The sequence below is a fragment of the Lissotriton helveticus genome, chromosome 10, assembly GCF_964261635.1.
Source record: "Lissotriton helveticus chromosome 10, aLisHel1.1, whole genome shotgun sequence".
Lineage (NCBI taxonomy): Eukaryota > Metazoa > Chordata > Amphibia > Caudata > Salamandridae > Lissotriton > Lissotriton helveticus.
The window spans coordinates 152,653,661-152,675,436 of NC_136071.1; the positions used below are offsets into that span (position 1 = coordinate 152,653,661).

The following is a 21,776-nucleotide window of genomic DNA, read 5'->3' on the forward strand; positions in this document are numbered from 1 at the left end:
AATTAAAACATTAAACTATGAAAAAATATTTACACTTAAATTGCCCAATACAGTCAATGCAAGAGTAGGAAAAGTGTTGGATAGCAAAATAATTAAATTTACTATTATAATTCCAGTGAGTGCAATAGTAAGGAAAATGTTGGATAGTGGAGGGGTAAAAATTACTATTCCCACTCCAAAGAGTGCAACTCGAGGGAAAGTGTTGGATAGCTGAGGGGTAAAAATAACTATTCTCACTCCAGTGAGTGCAACAGTAGGGAAAGAGTTGGGTAGCGGAGGGGTAACATTTTTTATTCCCACTCCAGTAAGATCAACAGTAGGGAAAGTGTTGGATAGCGGAGGAGTAAAAATTACTATTCTCACTTCACTGAGTGGAACAGTAGGATAAGTGTTGGATAGAGGAGAGGTAAAAAATTACTATTCCCACTCCAGTGAATGCAACAGTAGGGAAATTGCTGGATAGCAGACGGGTAAAAATTACTATTCCAACTCCAGTGAGTGCAACAGTAAGGAAAGTGTTAGATAGTGGAGGGGCAAAAATTACTATTCCCACTCCGTAGACTCCGTAGGGAAAGTGTTGGATAGCGGCGATGTAAAAATTACTGTTCCACTCCAGTGAGTGCAACAGTAGGGAAAGTGTTAGATAGCGGAGGGGCAAAAATGACTATTCCCACTCCGTAGACTGCAATAGTAGGGAAAGTGTTGGATAGCGGAGATTTAAAAATTACTGTACCAACTCCAATGAGTGCAACAGTAGGGAAAGTGCTGGATAGCGGAGGGATAAGAATTACTATTCCAACCCCAGTGAGTGCAACAGTGGGGAAACTGCTGGATAGCAGAGGGGTACACATTTCTATTCACACTCCAGTGAATGCAACAGTAGGGAAAGGGTTGGATACCGTAGAAAAGAGAAATTACTATTCACACTCAAACACTTAAATTTTTTTTTATATATTAACACCTTAGCTGCTATGGAACGTCCAGCTCCAGTGCTGGACGTTCCATTGCGCAGGTGCAGTTCAAACGTTCAACGGCCGACGGCAGCACTATGGAGGTAGTGGTGCCGTCGGCCGTTGATCGTGCGCAGCACCTAAGGTGTTAAAAAATAAAAACAATAATAAAATTAATAAAAAATATTTTAAAATGACAAGAAAATGTATTAAACATATAAAAAGAATATATAATATAATATTAATTACATATAACAAAAACTTACAAATACTTTACATAATAAAATAATACATTTACAAATGAATATTTCTTTTCAACTAGAAAATATTTACAAACAAAACAATTAATTACAAAATAATGTATTTATTTTGTTTCCTACCCTATAACACCACACCAGTAACAAAATACTTTTTTAAAATTTAAATGTATTTACATATTTAACATAATTAATAATCAATTAAAAAACATTGGTAAAAAAACTATAAACATTAATTTACTACATACACTTTAACACTATAATTTCCACAACACCAACCTAAATTAAACTATAAAATAATAAAACACAATTAAAACTTATTTTAAAATTAACAACAATTACTGTTAGCATCTAATAGTTAAATAATTAAAATGTATTTAATACCCACCCTTTACCCCTTTTAAAGATAAATATAATTTTTTTTTAAATAAATTACTCAAAATAATTATTTATTAATTAACATTAATAACAGCTGTATATTAATGAATTAAACACAAATTACTTCCCACCCTTTACACGTATAAACACCACAACATACACCTAAAATTGATTACACAATTCCCAAAATGAATTACAAATCAATTAATTAAATTTAACAACCAATTCTTAATTCATAAAATAAAAATAAATTACATCCCACCCTTTACACCAATAAACACCACAACACATATCTTAAATTAATTACAAAAGTACCAAAATTAATTGCAAATTAATTAATTAAAATAAAAATTAATTAACAACCATTTATTAATTTATACATTAAAAATAAATTACTTCCCACCACAATACACACCTAAAATTAATGAACAATCAATTAATAATTAATTAATAATACATTACTTTACACATTCAACACTATCAAATATCAATTAAAGAAATATTAATAAATACAAATTAATCAATGCATTTAATGTAATTTAATTACTTCCCACCTTATTCCCCTATAAACCCACAACCCGCTACGGAACTAAAAGCGCAAAATAAAAAATAAAAAAACATTTAATATAAATAAATTACTTCCCACCCTATTCCCCGCTAAACTCACAAGCCACTACATAACTAAAAACGCAAAATTGAAATACATTTATTTTATAAATACATATAATTTAACATATATATTAAAAATACAAACAATTCTTATACACAAAAACATACATCACATACATATAAAATATATATTAAAATACATAACAATAATAAAAAAACGATATTTTTAACAACTTTATTTTTGCAAACAATATTAAACACTTCGATATTTTTAAAATCGATATTATTTACCTTAACTCAATAATCTGATAGAGACTACTATCCGCAGATTCCTTAGGGTAGAATTATCCCCAGGCGTGAGACTGGATCCGGAAACTTTTCTTGCCACAGCAACCCTGCGCGCCGGGTGCGGGCGACATCACGCGACTCCGCCCAGGCGTCGTCCGTGTACGTGACGTCAGCGAGGTCACATAAGACCCTTCACGTCAGTTTTTTCCTTTTCCACGTGCCTGTTTGGAGCCCTTTTTTCCCCCCCATTTTTCTTGCTGAAACAGTGTGCGAATGCCTTCAGGCTTCAAAACGTGCTCGTTTTGTGGGCGTCTTATGTTGGCGACCGACCCGACCCGCACCTCATCTGTATGTGGTGTTCGGAGGAGGATCACTACGCCACTGATTGTCCAGAGTGTCGACAGTGACGCGGAAGTCGAGGCGGGAGCACCGGATGACGTCCTCCCCTCGGTCCACTTTAGCTAACGGCTTCAGATACGGCCGTGGTCGTCGCCCTCGCCCTTCTTCGATGTCACGTGAGCATCGCTCCCTGGTGGGTAAGTGCTGCAGGGGGCTGGGTTCCAGCCTGTCGGTAGCGTGGACTCTCCACGGGTGATGCGGCCCCGCGTGCCGTCCTATCCACCGTTTCCCGGTGTTGGGGCATCGAGAGTCCAAATGGAGACATACGCGGCAGCGCTGCAGGCCTCGCTGGCATCTCCTCCTCCACCTGGGGCGTCTGCGGATCCCCTGCCTTGCGCGGGACCCTCTGCGGTGCCGCCGGCATCCCCGGCCCCGGCGCCAACTGGTTCGGATTCAGACTTGGAAGATGTGATGATGTTGGGGTGCGGCTCCTTTGGGGTACCTCCGTCACGCCACGGTGTCTCTGCCTCGCCGCACACTCCTGCAGGGGTCCCTGTGGCTTTGCAGGAGGTCACCAGGGCTCGGGTCGCATCCCCAAGCCCCTCTCGGTCCTTTGACAAGGTGGTCCTGTCTAAGGCCAAGGTGACGCCGCTATGGCACCGGCAGCAGCTGGCCCATGCGGAGCCAAAGGGGTCGGCGACCCCTCCTCATCCCCCTCTGGGTCGAGGCCGGATGAGGACCCCGCGTCTCTCTCCGGGTCCCTCTCGTTCCCTCCAGCAGGCGGCTGCCTCAGAGGACGAGTCGGTGGCTGAATCGTCTCTGGTGCCGCCATATGGGTTGAAGAGCGATCTCCGCCTCATTCTGGGCCGTGGCTGGCGGAGGGCTTCGTGTCACTCCCCGGGACTGTCTCGTTCCCCCACGCAGGTGTCTACCTCAGAGGGGGTCGGGGCATCGTCGTCCCCGGCGCCGTCCTGGGGCCAGTTCGACTTCAACTCCACTCCGGTCTCCGGTGCGGGATGACTTGGTGAACTCTCGCCCAATGACACCGGATGGCTCCGGCATCTTGCCTCAGGCGTCGGACTCTACGGAGCCGCGCAGGGGTCGTACTGCGGATTCGTATTCGGACGCTCCCTCTTCCCCGGAGGCAGGCTGTATTTTGGTGTCGTCCTCTCCGGAGACTGGCCGACGTGTGGTGTTTTTTTCACCGGCGTCGAAGGGAGGCTCCGCACCTTCCTGAGGCAGTGGTGTTCGTCGGAAGGTCCCTCATTCTTTGGCTCCCCCGGCTTCCAGATCTGGCCCCTGCCTGTCCCACTGGACCTCGGGGACGTCCACCTTAGTTTGCAGCCTTCGCCCACGGGGGAGCTGCTTTCTCCACCGTGGGGCCCTACGGAGGCATGTGCGGCCTTGAAAATTGCATTGGGTGCACTATTTAAATTTACAGATTACTTGTAAATCCAATATGGACAGGCTTGCAATGACTGGTCTTTATTACCAGTATGTGAAAAATATCGAACATATTACCTTCATTCTTTGATTCAGGCTTTCACCTCCCACCACCACTACCTTCCCTTTTCTTTTTTTGCGCGCAACCTTTGTTCATTGACAGAAGAAATAATTGTGATTTATGCAAAATAAATACTTGGTATTGATTACAGAATTTGATGCTTTCTGTTTGTGTTGTCCACTAACTTCTGTGCATGCTTAAATAGGTATGAATAACATGCATATGATCCCTGTTCAGTTATTAAATAACCAGGTTGTAGTGCTTTCACACAACTTAAATTGGTAAACTTTTCATTTTGGTCATGGGCCATTGTTTTCATTCACACAACAAATGAGGGCGGATGTGGTATGCGGCAGGCCAGAGCCAGCCAGGCCCAGAAAAACAGAACTGCAGCATCAGGCAAGAGGAGGCTGCAGGAGGAAGAGTGGGGCCCAGTGGGTGGTAATTTGTTTGATTTAAAGGAATAGCAGAGGCTGCCAGAACACCCACCACAACAATCCCCCCAGGCACAATGGGCCCTGGGCATCAGGGGGCCCATCCAGGGTGGGGCCGCCACCGCAGCCACCAAGCTCCTCATCAGTAAGGCCAATGGGGAGGGTCACAGACGCAATCTCCGCAGCTTCCACAATCCAAATGATCCACAACGGGGCAGAAATCAGCGAGGGTGTGGCACTGTCCCCCTCGCCTAGAGGGTGGGGGAACCACACAGCACAGGATGGGCCGCCACGTGCGAATCCGCAGGCCCAAAGCCCGCAGGCACGCAGGGGCCAGCACCAGAAGCAGTTTCCATCCTCTCCTCCTGGCCAGCAGGAATCCAAGCAGGTCTGAGGGAGGGGCCACGGTCCCAGAGAACCCAGGTGGACTCTGCCTCAGGCTCACCCACAGCCCATTTCACGGCGGGGCCTCTGAGGCAGTGCTGGGGCGCGTCGCCCCTTAGGAGTCAGAAGCTCAGTCCAGGCAGAGTGCCACCACTCCGCAGTAGTCCTGGTCCTCCCATATCTCCGCAGGGCTCGAGAAATCACAACATGAGTCGATGATGGCGGTGACTAACAGTGAATTAGGGCCAATGCCGCTGGAGCATCACAATATCGCAGCCATCTTGGGGCAGCCGTGGCCCCGCCCCCAACAGTGACAAGTTCAAATAATTTCTAGTGCCTTATTTTAAACTTAATAACCCAGCATGTGCAGAGTGGATTATATGGTGTTGTCCAAACAAACTGAGAACTTATTCAAAATTTGCACCCAACTGTTCAATTAGAGACTTTGATTTAATATAAGGGGTGTAACCCACACCAAAGCATTTTTTGTAGGGTAAGATAATATGAACACTTAGGGGTCTATTAGGATGGCGGGCGGATAGACGTCGCCGGTCCGGCTGTGGCAACCGCAAGAACGGCGGCAGCCATGCACCCGCAATCGAAACCCGGAAAACCGCCGGTCCGATTAGCATTGCGGTCGTGACCGCAGCCGTGTGATTTACCGCCCGCCACTTTTCTGCTGGTTGCAGTCCACCTGCTTGCCTGGTGGGCGGAGCTGGACTGCTACAATTGTGGGAGATCAGGGCCAAGCACCGCCGGCACTATTATGATGCCGGCGGTAGCCAGCCTTTCCGCGGTGGTGGGACCACCATGGAAAGGTATGTGGAGAATTTCTCCGTGGGTCCATTGCGGGCCCCCAATGTGTTGGGGGGGTGCAATGGGGGGGTATGTCCCTGTATCAGTGCAGGGACATGCAGGATATGCTTTCCTGGACATCGCGGCGGTGCTGCTGGCAGCAGCAACTGCGGCAATGTTAAATGCCGCAATCCGACCGCTGCGGTCGGATTTCGACTGTGGAGCATACTAATTGGACCGGCGGTTTTCCCACGGTCCTAGCAAGCGGTGTTTTCCCACTACCATGGCGGTCGGAGTGATTTTCCGACCGCCACCCTAATAGACCCTTATGTTGGCAGAGTCATGGTTAAATACTTGAGGTCTCGCAAACAGTATGTTGGACTTTGCCAGAAAGTTTGTACGTTTGTGGGGATCCTTTTAATTTTTTTCAGTAGATGCTGACATTGCATTATTTGGAACTATGGAGGGTTGTTCATCTCTGATACTACTGTTCATAGGCTCAGGTGGAATAAGAATACCTGACAAAGTGCTTTTGCTACCTGATGAGTTGAAGTGCGACCCTCTGCATTTAGAGCGATTTAATGTAGATGTTTTAACTATAGGACATATTCCTGGTAACTACCTGTCTGATTCTTCATGTATTTTGGCTTTAGCTTGTGCTATTTATGTGGATGGCTTTTTCAGACAAGCCTCGCAAACTGTCAGGTTTCAGAGTTGTAAACCTGCTGAAAACTCCTAAACCTCCCATGAAACCTGAGCTGGTGAGCGAAATGGGATACACCACCAGATTTAGGATTCAGGGGGGCGGGCAACAGGGAATGGATTGAGAACGAAATCATAGACTGCCATCCACTACTCCTTCAAGGTTCATCTCTTTCAGGGGATGGCACCGGCAGGTGATGATAAGTATGTGTTCAGCCAGCTACCAAACAGTATAGTACAAGTAGAGGTATGCTTACCACTTCCAGGAGCAATTTCAGATTTTATAATGCCAAAGTTGTTCAGGAGAAAAGCGAGGGTCCCCAGGATACTGTTGGAAGCACCACAAGAATCTACATCAGACAAGCCAAGAGACGATATACAATGAGGAAAAGACAATACATGACTAACTAGGGAAACCGAGGGAACAGAAAAAGAAAGGAAAACAACAAAGGTGAGAGACTCAATAATGAGTAGTCAGAGGTCAGAAATTCAAAGTTACACATTGCCTAGTACATACTGCTGCTCAGAGTGAGACTTAAGTATTGCACTACCATTGTTCATCCAGAAGTGACCCCGACCCAGGGAGTACCTGCAGACAGAATTAAGTTGACGGTCTAGTGTACCAGACCTCTGTAGCCTCCACTGACAGGGCCTCCAGCCCTCTTGAGCCTTTCGTCTACACTGAATCCTCACAACACCTAAGGTTCCCACAGCATTTCATTTTACTCAAAAGATCTCTTTGCGAAAGTTTTTCCTAAACCCTGCACAATGGGTGGTGAGAGCTCTTCATTAAGACGTTAAAGGATGTCTTAAATGTTACCTGCAAAGAAAAATAACTTTTGCCGATTGAACTAGCGTTTCATAGTTTAAGGCCTTTTTATAGAGGGAGATGAATATCAAATAAAACCCCTGTCAGATCGATTGTTTAATGTATAATTCTGACCCACATGTCTTTGTGCAGATCATTTTCTGAAACTATAAGAACCCACTAAATAAGGTGTATAGCAGCTTCAGCAGCTTTCTTTAATGGAGCTTCACTCATGGAAATCTGTAAAGCAGCGACATGAGGAGTGATATGTACTTTCTCAAACGAACACTGCTTTGACATTAAATCCAGGAAAGTTAGATGAGTGGTGGTCTGGAACCTATTTTCATAAGGTGACCATCATGCTTGCCTTCCGCTGTCTTAGTATTGATTGCTAATCTTGATTCTGGCATGTGAATCTATGAACGATCCAATGGTGGAGAATATAATGTGTTACCTGTAACTGTGTTCTCCAGCATCAATGTACTTCATAGCTTCAAATGTGACCCTCCCTCTTCCCCTTGTATGAGTCTCTTCCCTACTTTATCCTGTCACGAGCTAGAAAATCTGGTTGTTGGAAGTCTCTGTTAGGGGAAGAGCTGTGGGTCCTAGTGCCTTATTGGCTGAAGTTCGGGTCCCAAAATGAGGTGGATTGGTTGTATGTAGCTTATTGCTTTCTTCAAAGCTATTGAGAATAATATTCACTGCCATGCTAACATTGACTACCAAGGGTTCCAAGCTTGAGAACTTGGAATGGTTTAAGCATGTTGATCTATGAAAGGTACCGATGCTAGACAGCAGACGTTACAGGTAAGTAATACATGTTCTTTCTCTCCTCTTTGCAAGCCTCAAATGAATGTATTGGTGGTTTGTGACCTCAGTAGAAGTCACAAACCATTGAAATATCCCCTCATGTTAGGATGGTAAAATTCCTAATGGGGAGCTGTCCAGCCTTCCTTTGGGATTGGTGTCAAATGGCCTCAGAGAGAAGAGGCAGTCGTCCAGGACACCAATATATTCCTAAACCGCCAGCATTTTTTTAAAGCAGCTTAATGGACACAGGCTGCTTTAAAAAACATACAATCCTGTTTGGCATTGCAAATACAGGTATGCTGGCCTGCTGTACCTTGCAGGCCACCATTCCTGCATTTGCAGTCTTTCACAGATGTTTGCAAAATGACACCCACCTACTATCCATTTGGAAGATCGTTTTCTGACCCCCTGCAAAGGAGGAATTTGCAATGTGACTTATTAGTACATAGGTTGCTTAGCAAAATACAGCCCCATTCACGAACAAATCAGTATGCAATTTGACTATTCCTAGTTTGCAAACATGACTACATTGGGTCATAAATTAACTCACTGTATGGGAAAACTAGGTAACTACCCAGTGTCTTAGGGAACATTGTAATGTGTAGATTTCACTATATATTTTGTGAGATATTCTCTTATGTTAATGGCGCCAAAGAGGTTTTCAATGGACCCTGAACATTGAATAATTATGTCTTCTATCCCTAAAAGGATAAGTCCAAGAATATGCCCGTCCGTAAAATGGACAGTGTTTCTGATCTAAGGCTCCCGAAGCCTACCCAGCCAATGAAAATCTTCTTACGATCAACAGCCATGAGCAATCTATCTCACAGTACCCCGTCTGCCACGAAGGTCAAGTTCCCTGTCAGCAAAGGTAAGCGGTTTAAGTTTTTATTATATTACTAATGAATACGATGTTGTTCTGCTCTTCCTCCTTCCCATGTGATTGGCACTACCTGGGTCAGCAGACAAGACTGGAAAAACCTCTGAAAAAAGATTCTCTTTGAAGGTTTTGCAGACTATTTTCTTTTTTCAAAATGACAACCATAAAATGCCAAGCCATGATGTCCAATGCCTTCTCTACATCAATAAGTAGTATTAATGCTGGAATTTGCCATTTAAAAAACCAAAACGTTAATAGATCCTAAAAGTAAGCGTGTTTTGTTGCAAGCTGTCTATACAGAGTAAAAATATTTTGATCAGTGTGGATTAGGTGATCAGCGCATGATTCAATTCTGTTTCAACAGTTTTGGCGGAAATTTTATAGCCCGTATTTATGAGTGTCATTGGCCTGTAAGAGGTTGGATAGATAGCAGATTTGCAAGGCTTACGAAGGCCAAATAAAAATACCCACTCTAAACGATGGAAGTAGTCTCATCCCAGCAAACAAATGATTTAATAGATTGGTTACATGATTTAACTCAGCAATGATCTAATACATTTCAACATCCATCTTCTCCACAAGCTTTGCAATTTGAAACACTATTAACTACCTCTTCTATCTCATCTGGTGTGAAAGTACGAGAGGGGAAAAGCCCTGACTTTAGAGAGATGTGAAACCTCTTAAGCTCCCAAAAACATAATAATTTCTTCAAGCAAGACTGAAGAATGAGCTTAATATATTCCTGATAATGTGCTCTGAATGTTTCATTGACTAGTACTGGAACTCCGTTTACTTTACTTGCAGTAGAATTATGAATTGACACAGTTGTAATTCTATTGTCTTTTGACTTCATTGACCATGATAACATTGTATTTGCAAACGCTCCCTTTTATATATGCTGCCTTTCTGTGTGCTGCTTTACTATTTCTGTATTTAAACTATATTCTTTGGCCTTTGCATGTACCCCTTCCTAGCCTTTCCTTAAGTCTTGTATCCTGGTATTGAAATGTTCTTTTTCTAAATTCCTCAGTTCAGCATTAAGAGAAATAAGATTGTGTTGCTTTATTTTAATGCAATTATCGATAAAGATGCACTAGCTTCATTAGACAAGGATTAATAGACCTCCCATATCATTGTTCTCTCCATTGAGCCTGCATGTTCTTCAAATAATCTTGCTATAGATATATTCATTAGCTACAAGAGACCTAATCTAATAATAATTACTTTTTGAATCGCCACCAAGGAGCTCTAGATGCTTCTGCCATCCATGAGGCTAATGTTCGATTAACTGAAGCAAAATCAGTAAAACAGACTGGAATACAATCCACAATGCAACCAGTTCATGTACTGGAACTAAACAAATCTAGTTAAAAAGTTGGTTAAACTAGCAGAAAAAAACACATATAATTCAAAATGCCATGGTTTTATAATCAGTCCTCAATGCTTGCAAATCCTGACCTTTTTTGGTTTACTTAGTGTTCTTCTGGGGTTAAAAGTGTCACCATTTGCTGACTCGGTTAAAGTGAAATTGCCTCCTATAATTCTCATTCCAAGAAGTGGTGATATGGCCAGGCTTATAGAATACTAGCAGCCCGTCCCGACCTTGTCCGGGAGCAATCAGGCTTCCCCAACCCCCGCCTGCCCCGATATTGGCCAGCAGCCGGGGCCCCGTCCGCCCCGTCCCCCGGCTGCCCCGACCCCCGCCTGCCCTGACATTGTCCTCCGAAGGCTTACCTCACACAATTATGCCAGAGGCCCAGTGTTGCAGTGGTGGCCAGCAGCAGCGCCTGAGGCACTGGGGAGCTTTCTGGGTAAGTGGGGCTCTGGTGCTCTGTTTGCAGGGAGGCAAGGATGAGCAGAGGTTGCAGGGATAAGAGTAGGAGTTCACAGAGTATGGAGCGGCCGGCGGGAGTCGGGAGCTTGAGCACAAATATGCCAGAGGGTCCCCCGCCTGTCCCGACCCCCGCCTGCCCCGACATTGTCCCCCGGAGCCTTTTTGTTGTAACTCCCCGTCCCCCGCGTGCCCCGACCCCCGCCTGCCCCGACATTGTCCCCCGGAGCCTTACCTCAGCCGCCGCTCCTCAGTTCAGTGCTCGTCGCCGGTCCGCCGGTCCGCTGCTGCTCACCGCCTGTGTGCCACTCGTCAGTGCTCCTCCCCCGCGCCATGTCCACCGCTCAGCCGCCGCAGTTCAGTGCTCCTCGCCGCTCCGCCGGTTTGCTGCTGCTCACCGCCTGTGTGCCGCTCGTCAGTGCTCCTCCCCCGCGCCATGTCCGCCGCTCCTCCTCGCGATCCTGGACGCCGCTCCTCCTTGCGCTCCTGGATGACGTCAGCACGCAGGTCACGGCTGGCGCTACTTCGAGGGGACTACTTTTTTTAATGTACATTTTTAAATATAACGTATTTTTTAAATTTATATAACCTATGTCCATCTGCACACCCTGAGGATTCCAACGATGTATCGGGTGTGTGGATTGGCGCTGTGGTTCCCGAGTTTACCCGCCTCAAAGCCTCAAAGTTGGAGAAGTGTGGCTCACTGGGTAGAAGCGGCAGACCCTGAAGCAAAGGTCGGCCCGGGACCAGGGTTCAATTCCCGACGCGGCAGGGTCTTGGGTCAATGTCCGCGGACTCGATAATTCTCGCTTAGGTGCCTAAGCTAACCATGGGTCCCACTCTGCAACTCTGGGCAATAGCTTGCTTAATCTCCACAACGGCCCCAGCAACGCCGGGGATGCCTGGCTTCACCTTGTGGTGCCCTCTCACAGGGAAAGCCAGGACGGGTTCCCCAGCGGTATACAGCGCCAGGACACCACGTAACGAGGTAACAGTGCGCTTTACAAGTATACATACATTACATTACATTACAAAGTTCTTCCTTTATAATAGTAGTATGGATAGTGGCTGAGGACTAGCCAAGCTAGGGCCATAACAAACTAACCAGAGTGTATTCCTTATTCTCAGACTCAAATAAAACCACAACCAAACCATCTAGCTCAGTGTTTCCCAAACTGTGGTCCGCGGACCCCCAGGGGTCCGTGACACATTCCCAGGGGGTCCGCAGGCAACAGTTTTAAAAGCACAGAAAAGTTTCTTGTATAATTAGACAGAGGGGCTATTACTTCAATATAAAATACTAAGGGCCAGATGTACGATCCGTTTTTATATGCGTGAACGGGTTCGTGAACCCGCTTTCACATGCAAAAACGTATTGGGCCATGTACATTGCCTATTTCACGAGTCGCAATTTGTTTGCGACTCGCTAAATAGATTTTGCAACTTGCTATTTGGAAGGGGCATTCCCTTCCAAATAGCGAGTCTTAAAACCATGTACAAATGTTTTGCGGTCGCAAAACACTCGCAATTACCACTTACTTCAAGTAGATGGTAATGCATTTGCAAATGGGAAGGGGTCCCTACGGGACCCCTTCCCATTTGGGTCCCCTTTGCAAATGCATGCAAAATTATTTTTTAAGGGCAGGCAGTGGTCCCAGGGACCTCTGCCTGCCCTTAGAAAATGAAACGAAAACGTTTCATTTTCTTTTTTTTTTTAAATGCATAATAAATGGGCTGCATTTTTTTTAACTGCTTTATTTAAAAGCAGTCCCAGACATGGTGGCCTGCAGAGCCCAGCAGGCACCATACCTAGGAGGGCTGCCATTCCCAATAGGCTCGCAAATTGCGAGAGGCTCATTAATATTAATGAACCTCGCAATTTGCGACCCCATTCGGAATCCGAAACAGTGTTATTTACACTGTTGTACATTTCATTTAGCGACTCGCAATTTGCCACTCGCAATGTGTCGCCGATTGCGAGGCGCTAAATGAAATGGTCGTACATCTGGCCCCGAAATCCTTAGGGGCAGATTTACAAGCCCCTTGCGCCTCTTTTACGCCACCGTTGCGTCACTTTCGTGATGCAGCGGCGACGCAAAAGATGCGCCATGGTGCAGGGTATTTACAACGTGACGCATCTGGGAGATGCGCCACGTTGTAAAGCCCTGCGCCAGAAGGAGGCGTACCGGCGCAGGAACGCCTCCTAAAAGTGGCTGAGTGAAATCTACAAGATTTCACTCAGTCACTTTGGGGCCCATGCTGCGTCAAAACCCTGCACCTGCTTGAAGCAGGCGTAAGGATTGACGCAGCATTAACAAGATTCAGCCCCCCAGAGCATTGCTGGAGCTATGTCGCGGTTGCGACGCAAATCCAGCAATGCGCCACCTTTACGGCACAGATGCGTCATGCATCTGTGCTTTTTTTCCCCATGAGGCGCAGCATTGTAAATGCGGCGCATTAATGGTGGCAAAGGCATGGCGCACAATAAGTGGCGCATCCCTGCTGATATGCATGGATGCGTCACTTATTGTAAATCTGCCCCTAAGTACTTTGAGTATTTGTTTTGTGTGCACACGTGTGTTTTTTTTCTCGAATTACTGTTTTAATATTTGAAATTTAATTATACAAATTGCTTGGGGGTCCCCGGCTTCCAGTGGTGACTCAATGGGGGTCCTCAGGAGTCAAAAGTTTGGGAACCACTGATCTAGCTGATCTAGGATCGAAAAAACACATCAACCAACAGACTCCTACGATAAAAGATTACCTTTTCTTGAAGGGATACTGAGGCAAAGAACAAAAATAATGTTGTATGCAAGGGGCTTCAGCTTAATAGGGCAGTTATTCTGAAAATGGGTCTCCAAGAGGAGGACTGCAACTGGAATTTCCATCCCAGCTCATGAGTTTAATGAGATATTTGCAAGGGTCTTCAGCTAACATAACAATTCTGTAAAGGCCAGGTGTGAGAAGCTGGGTTTCTCTTGCAGTAAACCCCCCACTTTTTGCCAGACTACTGATGCACTTTGAAATGATGTGCCATGGGTCCCTGCAATCAGGTTCCCTGGGCCCGTGTTCTTTCCCCAAAACTGTACCTTGTACCCCCAATTGGAACCACTCTGGCCACCTGTCAGTCCATTGTGAAAGGCACCAAGGGCACTGTGGCCAGGGAAGGCCTCTAAGGGCTGCAGCACTTGTTGTTCCACCCTTAGAGGCCCCGTACCTTTACATACACACACACACTTCCATTGCAGGCTGCGTGTTTTGGTGCAGAACAAAGTGAAGAGTCGACATGGCATCCTGTGTGCCATGCCTACAACCCACTGCTTGGCATAGGTTAGCCACCCCTCTAGCTGGGTGCACTATACCAGTGGTGAGGGTACAGGTGCATGAGCCTGTACCCCTCAGTGTCTAGACCAATTCCTAGACATTGTAAGTGCAGTAATGCCATTAAGAGTATATGGTCCAGGGAGTTAGTCATTACGAACTCCACAGCACCATAGTGGAGTGGTGTGGCTCACTGGTTAGAGGCGGCAGACCCGGAAGCAGAGAATGGCCCGGGACCAGGGTTCAATTCCTGACGCCGCAGGGTCGTGGACCAGGGTCAGCGGACTCGATAATTCTCGCCTCGGTGCCTACTCTAACCAGGGATCACACTCGGCAACTCTGGGCATTAGCTTGCCTCATCTCTACAACGGCCCCCCACATTCGCCGGGGATGCCTGGATTCACCTTGGAGATACCCAGTAGGGACCATCTCACAGGGATAGCCAGGACGGGTTCCCCAGCGGTCTACAGCGCCACGACGCCTCAGGGCAGCAGTGCGCTTTACAAGACACATACATTTACATTTACATAGTGGCTTTACTGAAAATGGGGAACTTTGGTATCAAACTTCTCAGCAAATTAAACCCCCATTGATGCCACTGTGGGATTTAATGAAAATGCACTCAGAGGGAATCGTAGAGAGGGACCCTGAAAAACGACCAGCCTCTGGTGGGTTCCCTGACTGGTACACACCAGCCTGCCACCACGAGATGTTCTGGACCCCCGGGGTGGGAGCCTTTGCTCCCTGAGCCCAGAAACAAAGCCTTTCCAGGGAGGAGGTGGTCACACCTCTCCCAGGCCAGAAAGAACAATCTGTGTCAGGGGAGCCTCAAAGGCTTTGCAGCGTTTGTAAAAACTTCCAGCCTCTGCTGCTATCAGGCGCAGGCCCCCCTCCTGTCTCCCCTCCTTTTCGGTGGGAAGATATGCGGGAAAACTAAGCCAACCCAGAAGGTGTGCCCACCTCTACTAACACCCACTCCTCAGATGGGGGAGGTGAGGTGAAGCCCACTCTTCAGTGCCCGCCATCTTGCAGATGGCAGGTACTCCACATTCAAGATTGGGGATTGTGCTCACTCCCCCATGTGGGGTGAGCACACCAAGGGTGTAGGCACCCTAAGGCCAGTAGCCCATTTGCTTCTGACCTCAAAACCCCTAAAACGTCTCGAAATACTGTATTTAGGGGGCAGCCTGAACCAAGAAGACAGACAAGATAAGAAACCAGAAGAAGAAATGAAGAAGAAGGACCGAACGGCTGTGCTGAAGCTAACAAGAGGAGGGCGCCCACTAACTTGGCCCCAGCCCTACCGGCCTGTCCTCACCTCGAACCTGCTCCGGCAAAATCCCGGTGTGTCCTGCAGCCAGCAACCTCGAGAAACCCAGAGGACCTGCCTGCCGTCAATCCCAAAGACTTTGTCTCCTGTGAACACCGGATTTGTTCACCCACAGACTCCAGCTCCGCAAGGATCCGCAAGTCTGCATCACTCTGCACCCGACGCCTACGGCCCGAGTTCGAGTGGCCCATCACCACAAGGAGGTCCCCCTGGCGATCCAGACCTGAGATCCAGGGATCCCTGACCTGCCTCAAGCCTCTAGCCGACACCTGCAGCCTTGAACTGGAAGGTCCCCCCAACCGCGACCAGGAGCTGGTAAGAAGATCTGGCACTAAAAGGCACCCCTGCACCCGATGACCGATGGTCTTGTGTGGCCCAACCGACGGTGCCTAACTAAACCTCCAGCATCCCAAATTACCTCTCCAAGTGGTGGTCACACTCAGAAGACATTCGTCTCCGAGCCTGCAGTGCTTTTGCAAACCGGAGAAACCTCATTGAAAGCTACAGGGCGCCCAACGCAAAAACAGTGCTCTACACCCGGCCGCCCCAGTGCCGCAGAGGGTGCACCTTTGCGCTGGCTTGAACCCCCATTTGCCCTGAGATGAAGTCCAGGAGCTTTGCTCCCACAACCCAGTGGTCGCTCGTCAGGCGCCACCAAACGGAGGTCCCCTATCCCCCTTTGGATAGTATTTGGCCTCAGCACTCTGCACCCGGCCGCCCTTGTGCCGCTGAGGGTGTAACAAGAGTGCATCCTTGACAATGGGGGACCACTGAGTCTATCCCCAGAATACCAACTCCCACAACAAAGTACTTAACTGTTAACCGCTAGCACTATTTTCCTCCATTGACTGTTTTTCTATGAGAAGTGTGGAGTTGGAAAATCTAAGAAATCCTTTTATAATTGTACTAAATAACAAAAATACTTTTACTCACCTGTTTACAGGAAATGTCCCAGTGCAGTATCCAGGTATACTGCACTGTGTAATAAAAGTAATCTGCAAAGAAATCTACTGGTCATTTTACTAAAAAGCCTATACAAAGTATATGTACTGTATTTCCAAAGCATTGCATTTTCAGTAACAGTACTATAATCAAAACAAAGTGCATATACAATTGCAATCCAAACTGTGTTACCAGTGCATTACTACTGTAAAGTATCTATTGCTTACCTGTGCCAGGCTTGCTTGGTTCTAGAAAATAAAATAACTAAAAGAATATTTTTATACAAAAACAATTGGTCTGAAGTTCAGTCTTTGAGTGTGTGAAATCATTTGCTGATTGAGTGTGTACAACAAATGCTTAAAACTGTCCTCTGATAAAGCTTTACTGCTCGTCCACACTACCACAAATAGAGAGTAAGGTGCTATCTACTTTTACCTCTGCCTACCTTTGGGGTTCCACTGGACTCTGTGCACACTATACCACTGCAAGTATATACAGAACCAGCTTCCTACATCGGTGTTGTAAAAGCTTCCATAGGTATACAACAGGATGTCCTGTCTCCCTGATACTCTTCACTTTGTTCCTTAAACCGTTAGCATCTCCATCTACACAAGTATCTTAATCCAGCTACCTATGGAAGGTTATTCCAAATTAAAGGCATATATGTTAATGACATAGCGTTATGTCTATTTGTTGATCAATCAGAATTTTAAGTTGTACAGGAGCATTTCTGATAGAGACTTCTTCACATTCCTCACCTTTTGAATAATCCCCAGGCATCAGACTGAATCTAGAACTTTTCAGAAGTACATCGGCACACCTGTAGGTGGCGTCATGTGCCTCTGCACTGACATCGTTTCACTCAAAAAATGACATGTGGGGCTTATATAGGAGCCACTCCTGTGCACTGACATCAGGATCTTTAGTAGAATCACGTGCTTGAATAATTCCAGTCATCGAGCTGGGAGTCCTACGGTATATGCATTGTACTGATATACTTATATATAAAACGAGCATTACAATATTAAAGATACACATAATAGCTTTAACAGTCATAGCAGTAGCCTTTCCACACCATTATAAAACACCCAAACTCAGCCAATCCAAGCCAAGCACAGTATTCACCTCTCCTCAACCAGGCTAGCAAGGTTAGATTTCTAACACACGTCATGTGCTAAGGGAGTTTCTTTGAGAACTGCTTACTCAGTCTGATCTGTAGTTACATAATATTTAGAATTTACAAACATATTCACTTATCTAACTATGTCTGAAGTTCCCAAGAAGACCCTTTTATAGGCTCTTTGTGGAACTGGTGGTAAAAAGAGACCCACATAAAGAGTGTATTTATTGTCTACATCCAGTTCATAAAGCCAAGGAATGTAAGATTTCTTTACCATTTTCTGCAAAGAACTGAAAGAAAAAGAGGCAAGATTGTTGTTATGGCTACAAAGGTCAACATCTGAAGATATTCATTCTTCTGAGTAAGAAGGGGAAACCTCTTCAAAATCTCCTAAAAGAGCACTCAAAGAAAACATCTGAAGGCGAGCCTTAGAGAAAAGCCATTAAAAACCATAAAGAGAGGAGGCTACTTCCTCAGAATTACCAGCTAAATCTGACAAAATCCTGTCTGAAAAGCAACAAAAAATATCATCTGCATCTCCAAATCCAAAGAAAAAGAAATTGACTAAGGAACCAACAAGGCACTCATCACCTTTGCCAGCACAGAAGGCTGAATCTTTATTGCTGACAACAACATTGTTGTCAATGACAACAGCTTTGACGACACTATCCATGAAAAAGCCATTTTCAACAATGACAAAATCTCAGTTGACTGGAGCAAAGTCGATGGCAGAATAGACAGCCACGCCATCCACGAGGTCATTAGTGAAAATATCGTAGACGGTAATACCCCCGAAGAGGTCATTGACAACAGTGATAACAAAGACATCAGAAGGAACGTACTTGACGAAGATAACATCGATGGCATTGTCTGTGGTAACGAAAATACCATCAACTAAAACACCATCAGCAATGACTATTGATACATATCTTCAGTTTCATGGCTATGACAACCACAATGTTTACTGTCAAAACACCATCAAATAAAACAGTAACATCATCAAAAGAGTAGATACTATCCACTCCAAAGTATTCCAGAATAACCTTGGTTTCAGATGCAGGGATCCCTGGTACGCCACTGTCAGAAAACTCTTCCCCTAGCAAGGTGTCCCCTTATCCACCACAGCACCTTTTCTGACACAGAAAAGTCGGATAACGAAGGTCCTTTTAGTCCAGCCTATCTGCCAACTGAATTTAATGTATAATATCACACCGCTGCAGAAGAGGATTGTGAGTATGAACATAGAGTATTGTATTCAAATAAACTGTAACACACCTACCAATATTTTGTGCAAAATGAGGATGAATATGGAATGGAGGAATCAGAACAAGCTATACAACATCATCAAGCGGAAATTATGTAAATACCATGGACTTTGGTTAAAGATGCATGCCTTTTGATACCAGGTTACTATAACCGTTTTCCACAAACTCCCACTGCTCGTCCTAAATGATAATTATTGATGCCTGGAACACCAACAGGTTCAAGACCTCTACAAAGGCCTACTACACCTTTTTCACCAGTGCAGTGTTTTCAACCTGCTTAGATTTTCACCACATCTTTCACCAGTGCCACCGTAATCCATTCCACCACCATCTCAGGATAAGGATGATGACCAGGAAAAGGGATAATTTACAAGTACTCCTCATTATTCAGGCCCTGAGTGGGATCAGCACATGGCTACTACTCCAGATGACATCAAACCTCCATCATTGGATTCTCCACCAGATGATATAGATTATAGAGGGTTTTCACAATCTAATTGAAAGGGCATCAAAAAGGTTTGGTATATCTGATAGAGACATCTAGCCGTAGTTTCCTTAACTTTGAATTCTCTCCAGGTGGCAGTCTGGATCTGGACATTTTTCAGCAGTACCTCTGCGTGTCGGGGTACGGCTTTGTACGGCTCCGCGATGACATTGTCTCCGGACATGACGTCAGAGGAGCCACATAAGTCCCTTCTGGCGCGCGGACATCAGTTTCTTCTTTTCTGCGCTGTAATGCGGATACAGGAGAAGCGGTTCCTCAGGCCTCTTTTTATTTTTTGGCCTACTTGATACCTTTCGTGTCTGGAACAGTGTGGCGATGCCTTCTGGCTTTAAAACGTGCGAGACCTATATGCGGCATGTCGCCAATGGATCCACATACCATTTGTATGTGGTGCTTGGGAAAGCCCCACGACTCAGAGGAGTGCGACGCCTCTCAGAGGCTGAAGTCCAAGTCATTACGGGAACGTCGGGTGAAGTTGCTATTGGCCCGGCTGTCCCATTCAGAATCCAAGCGGTGCCGATCTCCCTCCTCTTCTAAAGATCCTGCTCGGGGGCAAGTCGAGAGCTGTTCCTGTAGACATTGCTCGTCGAGGAGCCGTTCCCATGGACATCGCTCGTCGAAATCAGGTAAATCGCACCAGAAGGGATCAAAGTCATCGAGGCCATCCGCCTCGCAAAGTCGTTACGCTGGTGCCAGTTCCTCCCAGTCCCTACCGGTGGCCAGTGCGCAACAGTCGACCCTGAGTTTTCCACGATATCCTGGTGAGGGGGTGGCTAGGGCCCAAATTGAAGTGTACTTCCAGGGTTTACAAGCCTTTTTGGGTCAGCCCCTCTCCCTGGAGCACCTTTGGGTCCCAAAGTGGTGGAGGAGACTCTGATTGGGATTTCGATGGTGGGTTCGCCTTCAGTGCCGATCGAGGACCCTGGGCCCAAAGCTGGAGTTGCTACGACATCAGGAAACAGCCCGGTGCGGCTTCCTGCTATGACATAGATGGCGTCAGCAGAGGGTGACTTGGCACCTCCTCTAAGCTGCACGATGCCGATGACACCCTTAGTGGTGGACATCGATATGATGCCGTCTCGATGTCGGTCGGTTCCAGGGACGCCTTTTCTTGACACTGAGGCTCCTGTTCCATCTCCTCTACAAATTGAGGAGGAGGCTTCTTCGGTTGCCATTTCCTCAGTGTTGCAGGATGATCCTGCAGATACTGGTAGTATTAAATGTTTGGGTGCTCTTGGCTAGCTGCATGTAGGATGTTCTTTGGTTTTTGGTAGGGACGTCAGCCTTCAACTCTCTCCTACCTACGATTTACTTTCACCTCCTAGAATAGCAACAGAGGCTAGTGCGGCTTCTGATAGTGTCAGCAAACAGGCTGCTGACATTTTAAAGCTGTAGCTTCCTGTGGTGACTTTGCCCTCTGATCCCTTATTTGATCTGCTCCATCAAGGAGGCACTGGGGTTGAGCCTTTGCTTCCTTTTGGGGAGCCACTATACAACATTCTTTTGGGGACATGGACCAAGCCAACGTCAGCAGTCTCTATTGAGCGTGCCATTGCACACCTTCATCGAGCTGCTCCAGATGTCCCTGTTTGTCTTTCTCAACACCTTTAGGGTAGAGGGCTTGTTGTGCAGGCAACTTTGGCTTCGCTGAATTTGGAAACTCCTCCTTTGCTTCCACCGAGGAGGGGGTCTCGGTGCTTGGAGACATGTGGCCGAAATTTGTTGCATCCACTAGTTTGGCCCTAAGGTCTTTGAACACACCCTGTGGATTCCTTTATGCTAAGGGATTCGATCGACCTTCTACTTCCTTCTCTTCCAGAAGAAGTTAGAGCTGAATTCTTTCAGTTGGTACAGGATGGTCGTGAAATGACTACGTTCCCTACACAGTCGGGGTGGACACTAAGGATTCTGTAGGTAGGGCTATGGCTAGATCAATAGCTCTAAGGAGGCACACCTGGCTGCGTGATTCAAGTTTCCCCGAGAATGTTCTGGAAAGTCTAAAGGACTTACCTTTTGATATTCAATAGCCATGCTGATTCTGCAGTACAGCACCTCATGGCTGACAACTTGTGATTGGACCTCATCAGGTCTTGTTTATTTTGTTGTAGTATATCCACGGCTGTGGTCTCTGTGTTATGGTTTTCATGGTATTGTTAGTGTTAAAGTGTAAGCAATACTTCGGACTTATGGTAGACTATTGCCCTCTGAGTTTGAGTCCTTACTTCCCGTATAGGGTTTGCAGCTTGGTAGCTGGTTTAATTTCTTTTCCATTATCTCTGAAAAAGAGCTCAGCTCAAGAGACTATAAACATTTTTATTGGTATA

At 46.1% G+C, this 21,776-nt stretch overlaps 1 protein-coding gene across 8 annotated transcripts in view; it reads left to right on the plus strand.

Moving 5' to 3' along the window:
- Nucleotides 1-21,776, plus strand: part of LOC144786046 (kinesin-like protein KIF19) — a 1,675,385-nt gene that overhangs the window by 1,480,924 nt on the left and 172,685 nt on the right. For all 8 annotated transcript variants that reach the window (XM_078664980.1, XM_078664979.1, XM_078664981.1 and 5 more), the window contains one exon: nucleotides 8,967-9,129. In XM_078664980.1, the coding sequence (XP_078521106.1) occupies nucleotides 8,967-9,129 (163 nt within the window). The remainder of the gene's footprint in view (nucleotides 1-8,966; nucleotides 9,130-21,776) is intronic.